This window comes from Lactuca virosa, chromosome 9 (genome assembly GCF_052849685.1).
Source record: "Lactuca virosa cultivar CGN04683 chromosome 9, Lactuca_virosa_CGN04683_v6, whole genome shotgun sequence".
In the NCBI taxonomy this organism is placed as follows: Eukaryota; Viridiplantae; Streptophyta; class Magnoliopsida; order Asterales; family Asteraceae; genus Lactuca; species Lactuca virosa.
In genome coordinates, this window is record NC_136434.1 from 111,717,274 (window position 1) to 111,741,739 (window position 24,466).

The 24,466-nt window shown below is 43.6% G+C and overlaps 1 protein-coding gene across 1 annotated transcript; it reads right to left on the reverse strand.

The window, feature by feature from the left end:
* Nucleotides 1–1,430: 1,430 nt before the first annotated feature.
* On the reverse strand, nucleotides 1,431–2,078 carry LOC145139668 (3'-5' exonuclease-like). The gene has a single exon (XM_079073410.1). It carries the CDS (start codon nucleotides 2,076–2,078, stop codon nucleotides 1,431–1,433), a length of 648 nt encoding a protein of 215 aa, XP_078929536.1.
* Nucleotides 2,079–24,466: the final 22,388 nt, after the last annotated feature.

Consider the following 24,466-nt stretch of genomic DNA (forward strand, 5'->3'; position numbering starts at 1 on the left):
GAGAGCCTAATGAATTATTTATTTTGTCTTTCTATTTTTTTTAAAAATAGGATTAGGTAAAATTAATTCTAAAAAGACATAGAAAGGGCATCTTAGTCTTTTTATGTGGCTAAAAGAGTGTTTGTTAAAAGTTTTGAAAACACATGAACCATCTATGAGGTTTTGAGTTTAGGGACTAAACTTCAGATTTTAGGACACCAAAGTAATGCCACATGAAAGGTTCTGTCTTCCCCTGTGGCTTATCGTGCTTACTACTTAAAGTTTGGCTAGATGCAACCATGCAGGTCTAGATGTTGCTTCTCTTGTCGTATTTGCACTTCTTGTTGGGCAATTTTTTTTATATACAATTTTCCGTTTAAAAAAAACTGGATTTTAATTAAACAAGTTGAGAAATAGGAAAAAGAGTATTTCTAAAAACAAATTAATTAAGGATAGAGTGATTTTTTCTACTTTCAAACACATCTTTTATTAAGATTTCGTCAGAATACAATACGTATTGAATATACATATGTAAACAAAGTTTTTGATGATTGAAAAATCGAGTATTATATAAAATATGCAAATCGATAAAGACAATGAAATATTGATTTATTTGTATCATTAACATTTGTTAACATGTATATAGAAATCTTCCATGTAATTAGCTTTTCTCAGTTTAGCATCTAATCTTATCTAAAGAATTTGATTGTTTTTTCATTGAACTATGGAAGGGTATAAAATATACATATACAAGAGAGTTTCCTTAGGCACCAAAGAAAGAACTAGATAGCAACTACATGGATAACACCTAAAGAAGATATATACTAAAAATAAAGGAACGGCTAAGGATTTCCTTTATGTTCTATTCCATCTCAAATAAAAGATTATGATAGATATCAAAGCTCCTGTTTAAAGATGACAAAAAATAACTTGTATTCTACAAAGAATCCAATATAGGCAACGTCACCCTTTTACCATGAGTATTGTTTTTATTTACATATGCCTAAAATTTGGATGGCCTGCGAGAAGAAGATCTGAAGATGGTCATATATGTATATGACTACACAACCGAATGTTCGAAACTATGGTTTTATGTGTTTTGTTTTTGATGTATGTTTGGTGTTTTTTTGTTGTTATGTTTTTCTCCTTTGGGTTACTAACATAGATAACATCATAGCGAGTGCCCACGTAAGACGTGACAATAAAATAAATTACCATACAATTGAATGACTACGAACAAGTGTCCAAGAATCCATCAAATTGATCTTAAATTCAAAAGCAAACAGGTAATGTAATTCATCTGCACCAAAGTTTTTGACATTCATTCAACCACACACTGAATTATCAAACACTCAACATCCACCAAAAAATAAAACAAAAAATATATGAACAACCGTAATCTTTTCCTGTGAAACAGTACCTTAGATCATAGATTGTGAATCAAATTCCATTCAGTTCGCATTCCCAGAAATCAAGATCCTTCCGATCTTGTAACTCAAGAAAGCATCGATGCATGCATATTGTATCTGCTCCGAAGTCAACCTTTCATCATCCCATCTGCTCATCGTCACATCCTCGGGCTTCATCAACTCCTTCCCGAGGACCCTTCTCGTCAACCCTTTCAACCCTGCATTCCGAAGATTCCTCATACCATACTCCTCCGCCGCCAAAGCCCCGATGTCAACCGTATTCGCAACCTCCAGGTTCCAGTGCTCCATAAGCTTCTCGACGTCTTTATCGATCCCAACGCCGGTAAATGTGTAGGAGGGATTACGGAGGAAGTTTCTGAGCGACTGAGGCATTGTAGGAGAGAAGAGGATCTGAAAAATCAGGCAGTGGCCTCCTACGCACGGTTGGAGGGTGGCCACCGGGTTTTCGTGATTCCGAATGAGGTTAGGTCGCCACTCAACATCGAGGCCGACGATGAGGCAGTGGAGACGACGGCGGTGTATGTGTTCGATTCGGGATATCCATGTGTCGACGAAGGATGGTGTTTTTGTGACTATAGTTAAAACGGTGTCTGTGAAGAATGTCACCTCGTAGTGTTCGTGGGTATCAGTGGGGATATCATGCTGGAAATATCTAATCGATATCGCCATGGCTATGTCTTATTGTCTTATGTTGAGGAGCGTGATTTTGGGGGAGATATATAGAGTTGAATTGGAAGCGGATTTTACATTTTTTTTCTTTTTTTTTAAAAGGAAACTTTACTTAATCAACGCACAATCTTCCGTGCGTTTATGGCGGTTTGTTGTTTTCTTGTCAATATATTCACTTTATACCCATATAGATACAGTTGTTTTGCATTAAGGTCCATTAACGTCGACGTTTCATAAACAGAATCTAACTATCCTTGGTTAACTTTATGTTCATTTGAATTTAACTATCCTTGGTTAACGTTATGTTGTTCGTTTTGTATGAAATGAGGGAAAGGTCATGTTTGGTTGCAATCGCATGTGTACGGGTTTTAAAAGTCCCGTTTGATAGTTGTTGTCGAAAATGATAGATTGGTATTTCCCATAAGGTAATCTTCATTACTCAAAAGAATATATACAAATACAAGTATTGGGCTACAACAAATACATGGGCTAAACTAATACAAATGGGCTACACATAATAATACATATACACTAATACACCCCCACAGTTTGAGCAGGTGGTCGAGGGCAAATGCTCAAACTGGATCTGAAATCCGTGAAGAGAGATGATGGCAGTTCCTTGGTGAAGACGCCGACGTACTGCAGAGATGATGTAACATCCCAAAATTCAAGACCAAAAATTCCGTTTTAATTAAGTTATTACGTAAAACCATCAGTATAAAAACATTCAAAATAATATCTCATGTCAAGAACCAAAGTAGAAATGATCAAAACATGTTATCATAAAACAATACCAGAGTGTAATCCCCAAAGATCTCATGTGTGGAAAACCATAGTGTGATGCGCTGCGATCAAGCCGGCTCCTTTCCTTTGAAAACGAGTACCTGAAACCAAAACTGTAAACCGTAAGCACGAAGCTTAGTGAGTTCCCCCATCATACACATACCACATAATGCCTATCCCTCGGTATCTGTCAACCGGTATCTGTCTGACATAACTGGGAGCTGGGCTCCCCTTCGGTATCTTTCAACCGGTAACCGAGAACTAACCTCCCCTTCGGTATCTTTCAACCGGTAACCGGGAGCTAACCTCCCCTTCGGTATCTTTCAACTGGTATGTAACATCCAGGAATTTGGGTATATCTGTTTAACCCTTCCTCTTCTCCAAATTGTCAAGAGAAACCCCTTTATGGAAATGTTGCAAAGGAGTACGCTGGGCGTACTGAAGAGTACGCTGCGCGTACTCATTCGCTTTTAATAAACGCGGACTCCATGAAGTACGTTGGGCGTACTAAAGTTACGTTGGGCGTAACCGGCCCAGATGCAAAACCCTAATTTAGACTTGAGCCCTATATAAAGAAGGTTATGGCTTTATCCTCAGCCACCATTTGAGTGAGTGAAACCCTAAAAGAGAGCCAACCTTCGTTCTAAGCTTGTGTGAGTGTTTTTGGAGCTAAAGTGCCTTTGTGTGTTAGTAAAGAAGAAGAGGAGATTCTTGTGAAGGCTAGAAGTTGGAGTGCAAGCTTGGATTTGAGTTGTACAGAGGGAGAAGCTTCACTTGGAGGTAAAAAGCTCAGAACTTTCCTTGTTGTTATGGTTGTGTGCTTCTTGGACTAATTTTAGGGTTTTTGGTCCCAAGCTTGAGGCTTTATGAGTTGATGCACTCCAGAGCTTAATAACCTGTCCTTTTAAGTGTTTCTTGTGGTGGAGAACCATAAAAATAAGGCCTTGATCGTGTGAATCTACCCATGCATGAGTTATGAGCACTTTGGGTTAAGAAAGCAAGAGTTTTCATGTGTTGTAGCCTTATCAGCCATGCAAAGGCTTAAAGTTGTTAACTTTATGGAGTAAGAGATGTTAAGAAGTCCAGATCCAAGAGTTGAGCTAAGGTCTTAACGAGTTAAGACCCAGAAAATGGATTAAGCAAGCCTGATGGTACGCGCCGCGTAATTCCAGTACGCCCCGCGTACTGGGTTGAGGTCCCCGATCAGTTCCTTGAGTGTTTGGGTACGCTGAGCGTACCAGGGGGGTACGCCCTGTGTAACTCCTTCTGGGGGTTTTTGGGCTAAGCATTTTGTTGGGCCTTGAGTGTTGGGCCGGGAGTTTGGACCTCATGTAATAGAGTCTTGGACTAGAGAAGTGTATGTATGTGATTTGGGCCTTTAGTTTGGACTTGCCTTTTTGGTTGGGATTTGGGCCGTGTGAGGGCCCATTTATTATTGGGCCTTGGTGGGCCCAATGGACTTAGGGCATTAATGGGCGGATAGGTGGTCTATCTTTAGACCCAATAAGTGAGAGGTTGGACTTAGCTCCTAATTGAGATTATTGTGGGTTTGGCACAGAGTTAGAGTCTGGTGCGTAGCAGCAGTGATTATAGGAGCTGTTCTTCATCCGAGGTGAGTCTTCTCACTATACATTACCTAGAGTGGTATCTATGTGTAGGCCGGAGGGTCTTGTGTGCTATGTGTATGTATGAGATTATGTGCATTCTGATATATGTATGCTATGTGTTGTATAGACCGGACCGGAGGGTCCAACGATATAGACCGGACCGAAGGGTCCAACGATACAGATCGGACCGAAGGGTCCAACGAGCTATGACCGGACCAGAGGGTCCAACGAGCTACGGGACTGGAGGGTTCCGCTGAAACACATCAACCGGGGGTCGTACTGTAGCCTCGAGTGGCGTATGTGTTGTATGTGGTATTTTGGGGAACTCACTAAGCTTTGTGCTTACCGTGTTATGTGTTTTGAGTTTCAGGTTTTCTCGAGATCGCGGGACGGCACCGGCTTGATTTTACACACCAGAGAAAGAGTTATATTTTGAGGATCCTGGATTATTAATGGAGTTGTGCTCTGTAATTTGAATAAACGAGATTTTATACAATTTGTTATGAAAAGTATGCGGTTTTAAAATGAAAAATCTGTTTGAAAATTTACGGCGTTACAAGTTGGTATCAGAGCCTTGGTTTGAGGGATTCGGATGCACCTTCGGGTATATCTGGACTCAAACTGAGGAATTGAGGAAAATTTTCAAAATAAATGATTTTTTCTAAAACGAGCAAGAGTTCCTAAGAGAAAACGAGAAAGAGCAGTGTGTACAATCAGCCAGAGCCCGAACGGTGATTTCCCAAAATACCCTTACCTTATGTGTTTATGAGATATTATGAGATATTATGCATGCTAGAGATAGGCTAGGTATTTCATATTTTAGGACTAGAGTGGTCTGATTTGTGATGCCTTAGCCTAGGAGTTGCTGTTATCTGTGATGCGTTTTCGAGTATGTGCTGAGTAAGAGTATCCAACAGGAATCCTTGTGGAGAAGGATTGAGTAGAGGAGTAATCTAGGAAAGATACCTAGATGAGCATTTGTGGAGCCTACCGAGAGAGTAGCTAGATACCCGCGGGGGTAGAGTTTCAGAGTTCGGTGATGTCTTTTGAGTATGAGTAGAGCAAGTGGAGTTATCACCTAGAGCGGGTTTTACGTGTTATTTCGATGCCCGAATGCTGCTTGCTTCGTGCTTTGTGGAATTCCCGATGATGGGAGTCGGCTACCAAGTGAATGTGACGATATTCAGGAGGTAGATAACTGGCATCATAAGGAGTTTCTCAGCAGCTGATGGCGGAGAAGTGTGAGAACCTAGGAAGAGCCTAGGAAGTGACCTTAGTCAGATGAGTACGCGGACAGAGTAGAGCATTTCGCTGGGGAGCGAGCACGCGAGTTGGGATTGGTGATTGAGAATGTTGAGCAGCTACTTAGGGAATCGAGAATGGTCCGTGTAAAGAGTATGGGTAGATGTGGCAGGTAGTATGGGCCCGTACTACTGAAAGTAGAGGACCCATACTCGATGCAGGGAGTATTCCAGACGTTCTGAGTAGCAGATCGAGAGGTGATGTCATGGTTCGAGTACCATGATTGGTAGCAGATCGAGAGGTGATGTCATGGTTCGAGTACCATGATTGGTAGCAGATCGAGAGGTGATGGCATGGTTCGAGTACCATGATTGGTAGCAGATCGAGAGGTGATGTCATGGTTCGAGTACCATGATTGGTAGCAGATCGAGAGGTGATGGCATGGTTCGAGTGCCATGATTGGTAGCAGATCGAGAGGTGATTTCATGGTTCGAGTACCATGATTTGTAGCAGATCGAGAGGTGGCCGCATGGTTCGAGTACCATGACCCGTGGCAGTTAGTGTTATTGGTTCTACCAGTTATTCTGTGGTGATTGGCTAGACCGAGATCAGATGTGAAAGAGTATGGTGCCAGAGGTCCATGATGAGCGAGTTTTAATGGAGCATACCTTAAAAGGGGAAATCGAGTTAGCTCCGAGGGATTGTTGGTGACATGCCAATTGGAGTCGCAAGACTCAGGAATGAGTAGAGATGGCGGTTATGGAGGATTATGGCATGAGTTGAGCAATCAGCTGATAGGTGAGATGTCATTTTCTGTGACCTGAGCGGTGCTATTTTTGTTCCTATGGGAAACAGGAGAGGTATTGAGATTTCCGGTTTCCATGGTTGGGGGTGAGCCCTGTGGGGTAGCTTTGGTTACGATCTTTCATCAGAGTATTTGGGCAGTAGGTCTGCCGAGAGGTAATGTTAGAGCATGAGCAGGTTGTCATCGGGGACTGAGATGGTTAAGGACAAGGATACACCCTATTGAGCATAGTAGGGCATGTATTAGTTGTAGCGACAGATGATCAAGAAGAGGATATTGGGGCGGTGGCTCTTATTGTCATGATGAGAAGTTTCTGAGGATTTCATCGGAGATTTGGGGTATTTGGAATTGCTTGACCTCCATCGGGGAGATCATCGAGCATTGCGTATCACCTTCCAAGAGTAGGTGCGATGTTGTTAGTAAAAATAGTCTGTGGGTTATATTGTTGGCGGACCAATTGGTGATGGTTCGAACCCTGAATGGGGGAGAACCGGGTACTTTTGAGGAGATTAGAGATTTGTTCAAGGGTGGTTAGAGAACTGGATAGAGAGGCCTGCGGTGTGGATTCCTGAGACCAGAGTTATTGGTGGTCAAGGGGAGGTGCAGAGTGAGATAGTGCATGTGGTACGTGTTTGATAAAGAATGAGTGTCTCCATGGCAAGTGGCCATTGGTCGGAGACCTTGTGGTGGTTAGGAATCCTTCAAGGTTAAAAAGGTGAATTCGAGGTGGTTGGCTTGTGAGGTTAGTTCGGCGGTTGAGAGTTTCTGGTTCAGAGTATGGGCTATTATATGCAGTATGGTAAGGAAAGAAGTTGATTGAGCAATCAACTTCAGGGTTGTTATGAGTATTCTTGCATGAGTTTTGAGCAATAGAGGAGGAAGTCTCGGATTGTCATCTTCGTGTTCTCAAGTCGTCGGCAATTTCTCCGTGTTTTAATTTGGAAGATGGAATATTCCGGGGTATCCGAGTTTAATGTCCTAAATCTCGGATTATTTTGAGTTTGAGTTTGATATGACAAGTGGTGCATCGGGTGTCTATGGTTTCGGTGGGGGCCCTTCAGCTAATTGACATCAAATGGATTTATTTGAGAGTGTGAATTGTAGCGAGAAAAAGAGGTTTTTGTCACGACGGTGGTCGTCCGAAGTAGTGATTCTTAGCCTGGATGGGTGTGTGTGTGTACCTATTTATGCTGGGCCGCAAAGCATGAGTTAATGATCACAGTGTGATGTCAACCTGAGGATGAGATTGTGAAGTGGTAAGAGTTAGTGGGGTGGGACTGCTAAGAGCTGCAGTTCAACGAGTTAGTGCAAAAGGGTGTTGTGATGCTACGGGGAGCCGTAGTACTCACTAGTCAGAGGAGGGTGTTGTGATGCTACGGGGAGCCGTAGTACTCACTAGTCAGAGAGAGGGTGTTGTGATGCTACGGGGAGCCGTAGTACTCACTAGTCAGAAGAGGGTGTTGTGATGCTACGGGGAGCCGTAGTACTCACTAGTCAGAAGAGGGTGTGGTGATGCTACGGGGAGCCGTAGTACTCACTAGTCAGAGAGAGGGTGTTGTGATGCTACGGGGAGCCGTAGTACTCACTAGTCAGAGGAGGGTGTTGTGATGCTACGGGGAGCCGTAGTACTCACTAGTCAGAGAGAGGGTGTTGTGATGCTACGGGGAGCCGTAGTACTCACTAGTCAGAAGAGGGTGTTGTGATGCTACAGGGAGCCGTAGTACTCACTAGTCAGAGAGGGGGTGTTGTGATGCTACGGGGAGCCGTAGTACTCACTAGTCAGTAGGAGGTTGTTGTGATGCTATGGGGAACCGTAGTACGCACTAGTTAGCGAGAGGTTGTTATGATGAAGCATTCTTGATCAGAGCATGACACAGAAGAGTTTTAGGCATGAGTAGCCCTAATCTATGAGTTTTTGGGAGCCTGGTGGTCGGACCAGGGGCGAGACCGGGGTCTCCTTAATGATCGGGAATCATTATATTCTGAGTAAGGTGTGGACATCGCAATCCGAAGGGATTGGATAAGTGAAGTACGCATGGGTTGCGGGTCACGAGTCATGAGTTGAGTGGGTCTTGGGGACGAGTGGTTACAACTACGGGTCGGACCAAACTCTCGAGTTGAGTTGAGTCCTGGTGGTGTGTTGGATAGGTGAGATGAGATTCTGGAATCGAAGGTGGGATTCCATATGAGGGGTATTGTTCGTCATCTGATGTCTTAGACCTGAGTAGGTCAGGGCCTTGGTTCGGGAGGTGCAGCGGGATGCATGAAACTATTGAGCAGTAATCGACAGAGTTCAGGGGTGATCCGATCTTCAATAGAGTGTAGTGCTCGCTTGAGGGAAGCGAACTGCGTGACTTGTGCGTCACTAAGAGTCGAGACAGTTATTATAAGATGGGAATCGGTGAAACCTTTTTGGTTATGGGATGGGTGAGCATGAGGTTCATCTATTGGGTTATTAAAGTAAGAGAATATTCCCAGGCGAGCATGATCAATTTCTGGTGTCCAAGATTAGAGTTTTGGGTTCATCCCCTCTGATGAATCCTGATGTTGGTGCTTGCAGTAGGTCCTGGAGAAAGGGGGGAGATTATGATCTTTCTGTCCTTTTGAGTTGAGATCGGGTTTGATCGGGGAATCAGGGTTGGTAGAGTGTTCTTAGAGTCTGTTAGTCGGCGGGCGGTTAACAGGATGATGATTCGAGTGTGATCTGGCCAGGAGATAGACCGCAAGAGTTTTCAAGCTCTGAAGATTCAGATTGAGTACCGCAGTGACAGTTGGGTCTGCCCTTTTGGGTCAGGAGACCCTGGTAGGATCGAGTATCTGTGGAAGCGATTGTTGTATGGTTTAAGGACCTTCGCTAGTTCATCTCGGGTAGTTGGGTTCGATCTATGTATGGTAAGGAGCGATTTCGAGGGCGAAATCTAATTCAAGTGGGGGAGAATTGTAACATCCGGGAATTTGGGTATATCTGTTTAACCCTTCCTCTTCTCCAAATTGTCAAGAGAAGCCCCTTTATGGAAATGTTGCAAATGAGTACGCTGCGCGTACTCATTCGCTTTTAATAAACGCGGACTCCATGAAGTACGCTGGGCGTAACCGGCCCAGATGCAAAATCCTAATTTAGACTTGAGCCCTATATAAAGAAGGTTATGGCCTTATCATCAGCCACCATTTGAGTGAGTGAAACCCTAAAAGAGAGCCAACCTTCGTTCTAAGCTTGTATGAGTGTTTTTGGAGCTAAAGTGCCTTTGTGTGTTAGTAAAGAAGAAGAGGAGATTCTTGTGAAGGCTAGAAGTTGGAGTGCAAGCTTGGATTTGAGTTGTACAGAGGGAGAAGCTTCACTTGGAGGTAAAAAGCTCAGAACTTTCCTTGTTGTTATGGTTGTGTGCTTCTTGGACCAATTTTAGGGTTTTTGGTCCCAAGCTTGAGGCTTTATGAGTTGATGCACTCCAGAGCTTAATAACCTGTCCTTTTAAGTGTTTCTTGTGGTGGAGAACCATAAAAATAAGGCCTTGATCGTGTGAATCTACCCATGCATGAGTTATGAGCACTTTGGGTTAAGAAAGCAAGAGTTTTCATGTGTTGTGGCCTTATCAGCCATGCAAAGGCTTAAAGTTGTTAACTTTATGGAGCAAGAGATGTTAGGAAGTCCAGATCCAAGAGTTGAGCTAAGGTCTTAACGGGTTAAGACCCAGAAAATGGATTAAGCAAGCCTGATGGTACGCGCCGCGTAATTCCAGTACGCCCCGCGTACTGGGTTGAGGTCCCCGATCAGTTCCTTGAGTGTTTGGGTACGCTGAGCGTACCAGGGGGTACGCCCTGTGTAACTCCTTCTGGGGGTTTTTGGGCTAAGCATTTTGTTGGGCCTTGAGTGTTGGGCCGGGAGTTTGGACCTCATGTAATAGAGTCTTGGACTAGAGAAGTGTATGTATGTGATTTGGGCCTTTAGTTTGGACTTGCCTTTTTGGTTGGGATTTGGGCCGTGTGAGGGCCCATTTATTATTGGGCCTTGGTGGGCCCAATGGACTTAGGGCATTAATGGGCGGAGAGGTGGTCTATCTTTAGACCCAATAAGTGAGAGGTTGGACTTAGCTCCTAATTGAGATTATTGTGGGTTTGGCACAGAGTTAGAGTCCGGTGCGTAGCAGCAGTGATTATAGGAGCTGTTCTTCATCCGAGGTGAGTCTTCTCACTATACATTACCTAGAGTGGTATCCATGTGTAGACCGGAGGGTCTTGTGTGCTATGTGTATGTATGAGATTATGTGCATTCTGATATATGTATGCTATGTGTTGTATAGACCGGACCGGAGGGTCCAACGATATAGACCGGACCGAAGGGTCCAACGATACAGATCGGACCGAAGGGTCCAACGAGCTATGACCGGACCAGAGGGTCCAACGAGCTACGGGACTGGAGGGTTCCGCTGAGACACATCGACCGGGGGGTCGTACTGTAGCCTCGAGTGGCGTATATGTTGTATGTGGTATTTTGGGGAACTCACTAAGCTTTGTGCTTACCGTGTTATGTGTTTTGTGTTTCAGGTTTTCTCGAGATCGCGGGACGACACCGGCTTGATTTTACACACCAGAGAAAGAGTTATATTTTGAGGATCCTGGATTATTAATGGAGTTGTGCTCTGTAATTTGAATAAACAAGATTTTATACAATTTGTTATGAAAAGTATGCGGTTTTAAAATGAAAAATCTGTTTGAAAATTTACGGCGTTACAAGTTGGTATCAGAGCCTTGGTTTGAGGGATTCGGATGCACCTTCGGGTATATCTGGACTCAAACTGAGGAATTGAGGAAAATTTTCAAAATAAATGATTTTTTCTAAAACGAGCAAGAGTTCCGAAGAGAAAACGAGAAAGAGCAGTGTGTACAATCAGCCAGAGCCCGAACGGTGATTTCCCAAAATACTCTTACCTTATGTGTTTATGAGATATTATGAGATATTATGCATGCTAGAGATAGGCTAGGTATTTCATATTTTAGGACTAGAGTGGCCTGATTTGTGATGCCTTAGCCTAGGAGTTGCTGTTATCTGTGATGCGTTTTCGAGTATGTGCTGAGTAAGAGTATCCAGCGGGAATCCTTGTGGAGAGGGATTGGGTAGAGGAGTAATCTAGGAAAGATACCTAGATGAGCATTTGTGGAGCCTACCGAGAGAGTAGCTAGATACCCGTGGGGGAAGAGTTTCAGAGTTCGGTGATGTATTTTGAGTATGAGTAGAGCAAGTGGAGTTATCACCTAGAGCGGGTTTTACGTGTTATTTCGATGTCCGAATGCTGCTTGCTTCGTGCTTTGTGGAATTCCCGATGATGGGAGTCGGCTACCAAGTGAATGTGACGATATTCAGGAGGTAGATGACTGGCATCATAAGGAGTTTCTCAGCAGCTGATGGCGGAGAAGTGTGAGAACCTAGGAAGAGCCTAGGAAGTGACCTTAGTCAGATGAGTACGCGGACAGAGTAGAGCATTTCACTGGGGAGCGAGCACGCGTGTTGGGATTGGTGATTGAGAATGTTGAGCAGCTACTTAGGGAATCGGGAATGGTCCGTGTAAAGAGTATGGGTAGATGTGGCAGGTAGTATGGGCCCGTACTACTGAAAGCAGAGGACCCATACTCGATGCAGGGAGTATTCCAGACGTTCTAAGTAGCAGATCGAGAGGTGATGTCATGGTTCGAGTACCATGATTGGTAGCAGATCGAGAGGTGATGTCATGGTTCGAGTACCATGATTGGTAGCAGATCGAGAGGTGATGGCATGGTTCGAGTACCATGATTGGTAGCAGATCGAGAGGTGATGTCATGGTTCGAGTACCATGATTGGTAGCAGATCGAGAGGTGATGGCATGGTTCGAGTGCCATGATTGGTAGCAGATCGAGAGGTGATTTCATGGTTCGAGTACCATGATTTGTAGCAGATCGAGAGGTGGCCGCATGGTTCGAGTACCATGACCTGTGGCAGTTAGTGTTATTGGTTCTACCATGATTGGCCGCATGGTTCGAGTACCATGACCTGTGGCCGCATGGTTCGAGTACCATGATTGGCTAGACCGAGATCAGATGTGAAAGAGTATGGGGCCAGAGGCAGCGACGTTTTGACGGCGACATCTTACGGTGGCATGTCGCGGCTGACGACGAGACTAAAGAGGAGGTGAAAGGGTGGCGACAGGCGCAACCCTTGACGGAAAGGACTAGCAGCGAGGCGGCGACGACGACATAACCCCCCGACGATAGCAGCAGCGGCAGGGTGGAGAGAAGACTCTTGCTTGCGCCCTTGACGGCCATTGGAATAGCAACGGTGCTGGGAGGCCGTCGGCACACTCCGACAACAACGTCGTTAGCTGGGAAAGAAAGCCACACCTGCCCTGACGTCGGTCTTCCGCTTCCTCGGTTCACCAGCGACGACTTGTGGTGGCATTGGACCGGAGATAGAGGCAACAACAGATTTGTGGAGGTGGCTTCGGTGGTTCACGGTCTCAACAGTGGCGGTGCGACGACGGAAGTGGAGGAAGGAGGTGACGCCGGAGATGGGAGGTATAAGGTGGTAGAGAGTTGGCAGCTGCAATGGGTCTCTAGGGTTAGGGTTTCATAACCTTTATATACCGGCTCCTTATACGAGTTTGCCATAATGACCAAAATGGTCCCTCCAGCTCCCATTTATTTCGAAATAGACCCTATATTTACCATATAAACCCTTAGCATTAAGTCCTTTACAATTCAGGTCCGGATTTTACTAAAACAGCCCCTCCTCTACAAATTCTTTTCAAATGAAGTCCCAATAATTACCATTTAGTCCCTGCCTTCACAAATATTTACAAAGTCAATCCGAAACTCACACTTTTAACCCCCAATATCTTAGAGTGTGACAATTAGCTCTACGAGACCATCATTTGATATATAATTATTTATTTTAGGGCTTCTATTCGTTCATTAATTTGTTTATTTATTTAATAAATAAACAGGGTGTTACAACTCTCCCCCACTTAAATTAGATTTCGTCCTCGAAATCATTTCTTACCATTCCTTACTCGCCCAACCACTCTAGTAGCATGATCACCAACCTGGACACACCCTAGCCTCCCCAGGGTAGCCATGACCAATGTTGTAAAACTCCCCGAGTTGGCCGATTACTCCTCCGAGTACTCGCTACTCGGCCCCTTACCGAGGCGAGTTACAGAATCCCGAGTACTCCCCGATCGACCCTTACTGACCTGAGCAGTGTTGTAAAACTCGGTCAACTCAATAATTAATATGTATAATATACTTAATGATTTATTACTTAACACACACTCATGTGATTATTACTACATATATATCTTAAATTTTCAGTAATTATTCACGAAGTGAGACCATTATATGTTTTTCAGTTTTTGTGTATTCACATGTATCTAATTTTGTTATATATTTCAAACAACTGATGATTTTGACATATATAATTTCCCTAAAAATATTTCTACATGAATTTCCAAATCCGAGTACTCCCCGAGTACTCCCGAGTACTCGCTACTCGGTAGTCGGCCGAGCAGGTACCGAGCAACGAGTTCTACAACTTTGGCCATGACCAATCCTCGTAAAGCCCTAAAATCCGCAGGTGAACGAATTCCTCGCAACAAGATCTCATCTACTCTGTCTGAAGTCTGCTGTCTCGAGATGATCTGAATCCCTAACAGACCACTCATACTGAATCATTATCGTTGAATCTAGTCTATTTATCCCTCAACATGCTACTCAACTTCTGATAACTCGAGGTTCCCACTATAAAACAGGGTCACAGACCCAATTATCCTTGCAGATCACTAATACTTGGCCAAGGTTCAGATACTCCCGATGTGAGTGACTTGTCACTCCCCAAATCATCTAGCTATTTTGTCCGTACTCGCAACCTGAAACACAAATGCTAACACTGCCCAATGCTGAAACTGCTTGAACACTGAACTGCCTGAAGCAGTATGCTACTACATGGCTGCTTCCCAAAATCTACCGAGACCTTCCTGGTCTCAATTCATCCGTCCGTCATCTGAATTTACCGGGTCCCAACCCGGCTGCGGAACCAATGGACTCCCACTTAGTCGCCTCACACGACTTCTGAACGAAATCCTTCTCTGGAACTAGTTGCCACTAGTTATCATGTCACTGTGGTTCTAACAACCTCCTGATCTAACTGATCGGGTCCATGCGTCGAATCCTGTCATCATCCAATCCACGACTAAAAGTGATTGCTACCTAACCAATGGTAGCCTTATATCACAAACGACCTTAAGCAGTCCATTGCTTCCTTGATCTCATAACTGTAGTGGCGCTCCTACAGTCTTATCAGTGGCTCAACCAGATCTAATCCATCTGGGTAATACCAAAATCCAATCTGTGGATTTCCATATCCTCACTGCTGCACCCGAACTGGTGGGTACTACTGTTCCTTCCGCTTTCTAACAACATGCTCATGCCATCTACCAACCTAGTGAATGCTACGACTACACCCGCAGTCTCACGACACTCTATCGCTATCTGACCGCTAGTGAATGCTACGGCTACCCCCGTAGTCTTACAACACTTTCCATGCTAACTGACTGCTAGTGAATACTACAGCTATCCCCGCAGTCTTACAACACTTCCCATGCTAACTGGCCACTAGTGAAGGCTACGACTACCCCCGTAGTTTTACAACACTTTCCATACTAACCGACCACTAGTGAATGCTACGGCTATCCCCGTAGTCTTACAACACTTTCGATACTGGGTCGAACACGCACTCGACCTAACACACTACTGAACTTTAGTCATAATCGAAACTCTAACCTGGGTTCCGAAATCTGCTATCACGTGACCCCACTGTATCCGTACCATACCTATGCCCGTGATAAAAGCATCACAGTAAACCACGAAATCATCTACACTCTCTGGCAGGGTGAGAATTGGTGCCTCGCACAACCGCGGTCTGAGAGTCTCGAAGGCTGCCTGCTGCTCAGGCCCTCAACGAAAGGCCACCGACTTCTTGGTCAGTCGGGTCAAAGGAACCGCAATCTCGGAGAAGTCCCGAATAAATCTCCGGTAATAACCCGCTAGACCCAGGGAACTCCGAATCTCAGTTGGAGACCTCGGAATCTCCCACTGTATCACGACCTCTATCTTGGCCGGATCGACCAGAATACCCTTCTGGTTGACATGGTGCCCAATAGATTGCACCTCGCACAACCAGAACTCTCATTTGGAGAACTATATAAAAAGTCACTCCCCCACTTAGATTTGACTAAGTCTTCACGGCACGCGAGAATTGAAGGATTCCCAATCCTTCTCGCTTCCTAATATCCCACTGATGACAACCTGTGCTTACCAATGCTAGCGATTAATCACCGGTTAAACCTTGAGATCTCCCATCCTCGGAAATCTTGATGACGACTCTGGAAATCTGGTCCAGTCTGACACCTCAATCCATCTCACATGCTGTCAATTGAAGGCCTAAATCTTCACTCTGGCTGACGAATCCTCGTTCCCACTCCCAATCTTGTAGTACCACTGAACTCTAACCGAACACAACCCATACAAAAATACAATTCTCTTGAACATGTGATAACCAACCACTTATGCGTCTAACACCCGCGACTGACACTACCCTTTTTATGTCGCCAGCTCTGTCCTAGCAACGGTAGTGCCTTGAACTCCAAAGTTCATCCATAGACAATTACTGACCATACCTGAACAATGATAGGACCCCTGAACGCTGAATTCACTGGCGAACTATCACTCTAACCCTGACCGAGTATCCTCTAAATAATAATCTTGCATAGATCCCAACAAAGATCTGAAATGATAACGGTGCACGTAGAACCCACTCCGCAAGATGCATCCCTTTGTGGGTTCATCAAGGACCTTTCGGCATGCAGGATGGCATATATGATCCTTGATAACCCAACCGCTAGCAGGAAACCGACCCGAGATCTAACTTATCCAAACTCACTCGCAATCCTAAAGCGATACGTATTCCCAACATCCATTTAGCAGCAGTAGAAGATGACATACCCGCAACATCTGGTGGAATACTGATCACCTTCAACTGTCATGATCAACCCTGCCACACCCATAGCAGTCTAAACCCTTGGAGTGACAAGCTCCCTCGTGCACTTTCTCGTACGCGTTGCACTGACTCTGGCCCTGCTGGCCTTTCACCCGATGATCAGAAGTCATGGGTCTCTTCCCGGGACCCTCTATTATACGCACCTTGCACGAACCTCTCTTTCCAGGGTGCTCCAAATCGATCTCGCATCTGCAACCTCTTGGAAATCATATCTTTCAGGGTCTGACACCCTGTCACGCTCACTAGCTCACTTGCCCAAGGCTAAGCTGCAACAACTGGAACATCCTCTGTCCCTAAACTGGGTCACAAACTCTTGCCTAAAGCTTCTCAGATTCTCCAAGACTCTCACCGATTCGAGTATGGATCCTGTACTTTCAGTAGTACGGGCCTAATACTACCTTCCACACCTATCCACACTTTCCTCAGTAATCCTCCCGAATCCTCCAAGTCACTTCCACAAACTGGTACACCCAAGTCTCACTGAGCCTCACTACTAACCCACTGAATCATATCCTAGGTTTCCCTAGGTTCCCGTACCCACCCACTCCTCATCTGCTGGAAGATTCCCAGTAATGTCAACTAGCTACCTTATGAATATAGCCACATGCAACAGAGATCAGATAATCCTTCGAGTAAAAGACCCATCCCTAGAACGGTTGGACTCAGACAAGAGCTGCACAATAGGGTCAAGCCCATCACTCTGAGATTATCCGGCCTGTGTCCTATGTGACTTAGCATATTCACTTAGTAGCTAACTCACATCACAAAGAGTCCCACAAAGCACAAAGAAATCAGCATTCAGACAATAGAAACTCTAACCATCATATTCCAATCAAATCATTCTATCCTCTAATCAGGAATCTGTACATGCAATTCAAAGGCTCATACAATCAGGCATAACCTAAACAGGCTATCCTATCACTGACTGATCAGTACTAGCATGCAAGTCTACAAGCACATACAATAGGCATATAAGGCATCCTTCCTAGATCCTTAGCCCTAATCTAGCATGCAGTTCTCATAATCATATCATATCATATCGTGACATAACATGTATGGGTATCTTGGGGAAAACTTACTTGAGCTCGGCTGATTGCACGCATCACACACCTTGTTCTTTTCAAAGTTCTTTTCTCTTTCAAATTCTTTTCAAGCTTTTTTTATAAAATGATTTTACTTTTGAAAATTTTCATACCAAGTCCTTAGTTTGAGTTCAGACACACCCGGGAGTGTGCCCGAATCCCTCAAACCAAGGCTCTGATACCAACTTGTAACATCCCAAAATTCAAGACCAAAAATTCCGTTTTAATTAAGTTATTACGTAAAACCATCAGTATAAAAACATTCAAAATAATATCTCATGTCAAGAACCAAAGTAGAAATAATCAAAACATGTTATCATAAAACAATATGAGAGTGTAATCCCCAAAGATCTCATTTGCGGAAAACCATAGTGTGATGCGCTGCGATCAAGCTGGCTCCTTTCCTTTGAAAACGAGTACCTGAAACCAAAACTGTAAACCGTAAGCACGAAGCTTAGTGAGTTCCCCCATCATACCACATACCACATAATGCCTATCCCTCGGTATCTTTCAACCGGTATCTGTCTGGCATAACTGGGAGCTGGGCTCCCCTTCAGTATCTATCAACCGGTAACCGGGAGCTAACCTCCCCTTCGATATCTTTCAATCGGTAACCGGGAGCTAACCTCCCCTTCGGTATCTTTCAACCGGTAACCAGGAACTAACCTCCCCTTCGGTATCTTTCAACCGGTAACCGGGAGCTAACCTCCCCTTCGGTATCTTTCAACCGGTAAACGGGGACTATTTCACCCCTACCACTATCACATAATAACATATCATAAGCATACTGATCACTTTATAACATATCATGCATGGGTTCTGTCTACCCCTTCGGTATCTTTCAACCGGTAACCGGGGACTATTTCACCTCCTACCACTATCACATAATAACATATCATAATCATACTGCTAGGCATGCATGGGTACTATCTATCCCTTCGGTATCTTTCAGCCGGTAACTAGGGGTTATATCACCCCTACCACTACTAACACATATACCATAGCATCCTAGCACATAAACCATATCAGATAGCAGCACATCAGATAATTATCACAAAGACAATCATCTAACAAACAATTCCTACTAGTGGGTCGGCATTGTGGCCGTAGACCCACTCCTACTGGAAGGTAACTCACCTCACACTGCTGAAGTCCCGTAGACACAATCCCACACTGGTGAAGTCCCGCAGACTCAACCCCAGCTGCTGGATGACAGATTCCCGAACTGTCAACACCAAAATAACACCCAATTAATAATTGGGTTCCACTACATAACCATGAGTACATACTTTGGATAATTACTACATTACCCCAAGCTTGGCTTTATGCAAGCCCAAGGCCCAATCCATAAGCCCAAAGTCAATTAGAAATCAAAGCCCAACATATGGCCCAATTTTCCAAATTGGGCCCAAGCCTATACATGGTCTTATTCTAAGGCCCAACATCATGTAATCATTAAGGCCCAACTATGGCCCATCGAAAATTGGGCCCAAATCCCTTACATAGGCCTTACCCTAGGCCCATTAAATTATTCTAGTCTAATTGCTTGACTTTGGATGGCACATTAATAACCCAATCATCAAGGTCCAATAGAGAGGCCCAACAATAAAACCCAAGTGAAATTAGGGTTTCTCATAAAATGATGATTAGGGTTAAGTTTCCTACTTAACCCGTTAAGGACTTAATCCATTTAGTCCCACATAACCTTAGGTTAAAAATAAAAAACAAAACAAAAAAAGTTATATTAAAAAAATAAACGTTAACTATAGTGAAGATTTTTGTGAGTTATGGATATTGTTTTTTATTTTTTATTTTTTTATTCATGTCAATCGTGTGAAAGAAAGAAAAGGAACATGACACCTTTTCTAAAATATTGATAAATAACCTATTTTGGTAAATAAGTTTAAAAATCCTTATGAATAAATAAAAAACTGTTTTGCTATATAGCATGCTTTCTTTCAATTTGACAAATATTAATTTGTGGTAATTTTAAATTAATTTTTTTTCCACATGTCATTTTATGAGTGTTTCTATTTTATTAAATTCTATATAATATTTTAATGTAATAATTGCAATAAATATAATAATAAATGGATATCAATTTCATTAATGAATTTTCATATTTAACTTTTTTTAATTAACCCATATAATACATAGATCACACAACTAATATACCTATTATATAAATAACTTTTTTCAAAAACACCAATTTTGTTAAAAACTCAAAACTCAGTTTTAGAGCATCTGTCTTTGTCATGGAACTTTCAACAAGATTTGTTTAAATGGTTAAAACTTATTCCATTAAAATATCCTCAATCCTAATAAAAGACTCCTAAACCTTCCACTTGTCATTTTTTTAGACCTCAATTTGCCACGTGGCTTCTTAATATTCACCCTCTACTTTCTTTACCCGCTCAAATTCATTATCACGTTTACAGTTCCTCCTCTCTACCTTATAAAATTCAAAATTTAAATCCCGATTTCGTAAATCTCGACACACCCCTCTTCGTATATAACTTATCGACTCCTAAATCATCGCATCAATTTGCAGAATACCTAAAAATCCACCCTAGCCATCGCACTACTTAATATATGTTTTTTTCTGAACACACCCATATCTAAATTTCTCGATACATAATTTCATATTTGCGATGCTCCTATCTATCTCCCCTTTCATCTCAATCGGCTATCATGGAGGTCAGTTTTTCTCACTAATCGTGTTTTATGTACATGACATGTATTTGGGTATCCGTGTGCCTTTTATGTACTCAAACAACTGAGACTTCTTGTAACATCCCATTTAAAATATAATAATTAAATGATAAACCCGAAACCCCGAGAAGTAATTATTATTATTATTTAATATTATTATAATCCAAAACCAAATAATGATTAGTTGGGAGTTGGTTTTCGGGAAGCCAAATGACAAGATTTGAATCTCCATGGGTTAAAGTGTAATTTTGGGATCTAGTTTGAAAAGGATTTCAGAATTCGGTGTGTGTTTGGTATCATTTGGACTTCTATTGAATAGATTCTTTGGGGGGGGGGGGGTAGGGGCTAAATGGTAAATTTTGGACTCAAATTGAAAAAGGTTTTGTATAGGAGGGGCTGTTTGGTAAGTTTGAGGGGTTGAGATGAAAAAGAATTTATGGGGAGGAACTGAAAATGGAAAAATGGACCAAAGTTGTATGAGGACATGGGATATACCCGATGACCCCTTCCCCATTGTTTCCTGGAAACAAACCCTAAGCCTCACTCGTTAGATCAGTCGCCGCTACCCTTGGTACACCTCCAGCCGTCGCTGCTCGCTGAGGATCTCCGTCATCATAGTTCCACCACCGAAACCGTCGTGTACAACCGGGAAGGCCGCCAAAGACCGACAACTGAGCTAAGATTGTTGCTGCGGGAGTCGTGTGCGACCGGAAAGTTGTTGGTAAGGGCCGTCTGCCACCTCTCCCTCTCCTCTCTTTCTCCATTCTCGGTGAGTCGACGTCGTGTACGTCAATTGCTGCAATCGGTGGCCCTATGGTCGCCGTTTCCGCTGTTCCAGCCTCCTCAGCCACCTAGTCGGTGGTTGGGAGTTGGTATATCGTATCTGGAAGAGTTGGAGCTTCTATTAGAACCTGGAATGGTTGTGGGAGCATGTTTGGCCAGAGAAGAGAAACCCACCATGGCTGGCAACCATGGTGGCTGCCGCCATGTCGTTCTTTTCTGCCGCCACCAGCCACCATGCGAAGGTGGTTGTGTACGCGATTGGTTGTGTGTATGCCAGTTTTCGTAAGGTTACTAATGTGTAGGTTTTTCTTGGCCAGGAACCGGAAGGAAAACTCATCATCACCGCTTGTTGCCGCCGTTCCGCCGCTTGCTGCCATTTTTCCGTCGCCACCAGCCACCGTGGGAGGTGGCTGTGTGTGTGTTTTACCATGTATTTAGGTGTGTGCTGCTGCTGTATTGCATGGAGCGTGTATGTTTGTGTTTATTTTGGTATAAAGCACTGTAACATGTAATTAGAAAGTAGAATAATGAAAAGAAACTCATAACCACCACCGTAAGGTGGTGGCTGCCGCCTCCTGCCGCCTCGTTTGCGTTTTGGACTCGTTTGGGATGTTTGGACAAGGGGACTAAAACCCTAGTGGGCCCAATGAAGCCCTAATTGACCTAAAAGCCCAAACATGTGACTAATGGGCCTAATAAACCCTAATTGATCAAAAGACCTAGCTATTGGGCCTATTGGGCTAAGATGGGGTTGGAAACCCTAATTAGGGTTTAGAAAACCCTAACATTAGATTTATGGGCCTTGGACTTATTGGGACCCACTTTTGGCCATTGGAATGAAGTTGTGAATTACACCCAATCACACCATATGACTTATCTAGTAGAATGAGGGACTTAATGGATTAAGTCCTTAATGGGTTAAGTGAGAAACACTTAACCCTAATTGTCATTTTATGTGAAACCCTAAATTCACTTGGGTTTATTGTTGGGCTTTCTATTGGGTCTTGATGTTTGGGTTATTGGTGGGCCATCCAAGAATAATCATATGGACTAGAATATTTAGATGGGCTTTAGGGTAAGGCCTATATGTGAGGGTTTGGGCCCAATTTGGAAAATTGGGCCACATGTTGGGCTTTAGTCCATTGGTTGACTATTGGGCCTTTGGAGTGTGATTTGGACCTTGGGCTTGGAACCCAATTATTAATTGGGTGTTGTTTGATGTTGACAGCTCGGGAATCTGTCAACCAGCAGCTGGAGTTTTATCCGCGGGACTTCAGCAGTGTGAGGTGAGTTTTCCTCACTATACTCAAGGGTCTAAGGCACCAAGGACGGCCCTTTTGGATTGCTATCCTGATATGTTGAATGCTCGAGTATTGTTATGATTCGTTAGATCAGTATCCTGGTAGATGGGATGTTATATGTTGTTATGATCCGTTAGATCAGTATCCTGGTAGATGGGTGTTATATGCTGTTATGATCCGCTAGATCAGTATCCTGGTAGATGGGATATTATATGCTGTTATGATCCCTTAGATCAGTATCCTGGTAGATGAGATGTTATATGCTGTTATGATCCGTTAGATCAGTATCCTGATAGATGGGATGTTATATGTTGTTATGATCCGTTAGATCAGTATCTTGGTAGATAGGATGTTATATGTTGCTATGATCCGTTAGATCAGTATTCTGGTAGATAGGATGTTGCTATGTTGTTATGATCTGTTAGATCGGTTTGTCTGTCTATAGACTGTTATGTAGTTATCTGTTATATGTACACATGTTTGTTTGGCGGTTGAGACTTATCTGCTTTGTGCGACAGCCAATAGACCTGGGCATTCCAACCTGTTGGTTGTGGGCCGTGAGTATTCCATCCCGAGGATGATTGAACTCATAGTATGTGGGCATTCCAACTTGTTGGTTGTGGGCCTAGGGTATTCCATCCCGAGGATGATTGGACCTATAGTATGTCGGCATCCCAACCGGATGGTTGAGGGCCTGGGGTATTCCAACCCGATGGTTGACTGGACCCATAGTATGTTGTTTGTGATTATATGTGTATCGTTGTGTGTATGGGTATGGGGGAACTCACTAAGCTTTGCGCTTACAATTTCAATTTATTATTTCAGGTACATCAGATGATCGCGGAAAGGCAAAGGCGTGATCGTACAGCTCCTCACATTTATGTTTATGTTTCTGGGATACTCTGATATTATACCATTTTGAAAACAAACTTTGTAAGGTTAAATGGTTTGAAACGTTTTTAAAAGTTTTAAATTGGCCTGATTTTTATGGGTGTTACAAGTTGGTATCAGAGCCTTGGTTTGAGTGAATTGGAGGAGCACTCGTGTGAATCCAGTCTCAAATCAAGGAAAGATTTTCAAAATGATTTCTAAATGGTTTCCAAAATAAGTAAAGGAGGATGCAGAGTGTACGATCAGCCGGAGCCAGTAAGTAGACCCCAAAATACCATACGGTTATTTAATATTGTGATATGATAGAACAACATGCTAGTACTAGGCTAGGGATCTTTAGGAATTGCATGATAGAATTGCCTGATTACATGATGTCTGCTAGCCTAGAGTTTTCCTTATATGAAATTGACATCATTACTATAGTTGCTTAGTGTATGCATCATAAGTTATACATAATTAAGATCTTATAGCATGAGAATATTTGGTTTAGCTTTATTTCTTGTTCCTTGTTTGGGTGTGGGCTTAGAGTAGGACCGAGTATTCGGATGTCTATGGGGTCCAGCGTTATGTATGGCTAGCATACACTAGTGCTGCAGGGTTGGTGGAAGTTTCATAGATGGGTGAGTTGTGGGAGGTCGGTAGGTCAGTTGTTAGACAGTTAGCCTACCTCTAGGAGTGAGGATTGAGCGCTCGTCATGATCATGTATATTGTTAGGGCGTTGTGATGATACTTGAGACAAATATGGGTAGGTGTGGAAGGTAGTATGGGCCCGTACAACATAGCAAGGAAGTCACAACCCCTAGGGTTGGGTTGGGAGTTGGTCCCCTGTCATTATATGGATTATCAAAGATCTGTATGGTGTCTTACCAGAATGGTGGTTACGAGACGTCTTGAGACCGGATCCAGGTTATGATCGGGAGCTGGCAGCCAGGATAGGTCAGCATTGTCAGAGGACCGTGTCAGTGAGATCATCCGGGTGGAGGTGATCGGGGTTGTCCGAGGACAGTTTGCGGAGATGTTTGGGTCTATTAAGACCGCCATAGTTGAGTATTTCGACGATCGATATGCAACCATTGCCGAGACGGTTGTCGCGGCAGCTA

Excerpts from the sequence above, each read along its gene's own strand:
- LOC145139668 (XM_079073410.1), bottom strand. The coding sequence starts at position 2,078 with ATGGCGATATCGATTAGATATTTCCAGCATGATATCCCCACTGATACC.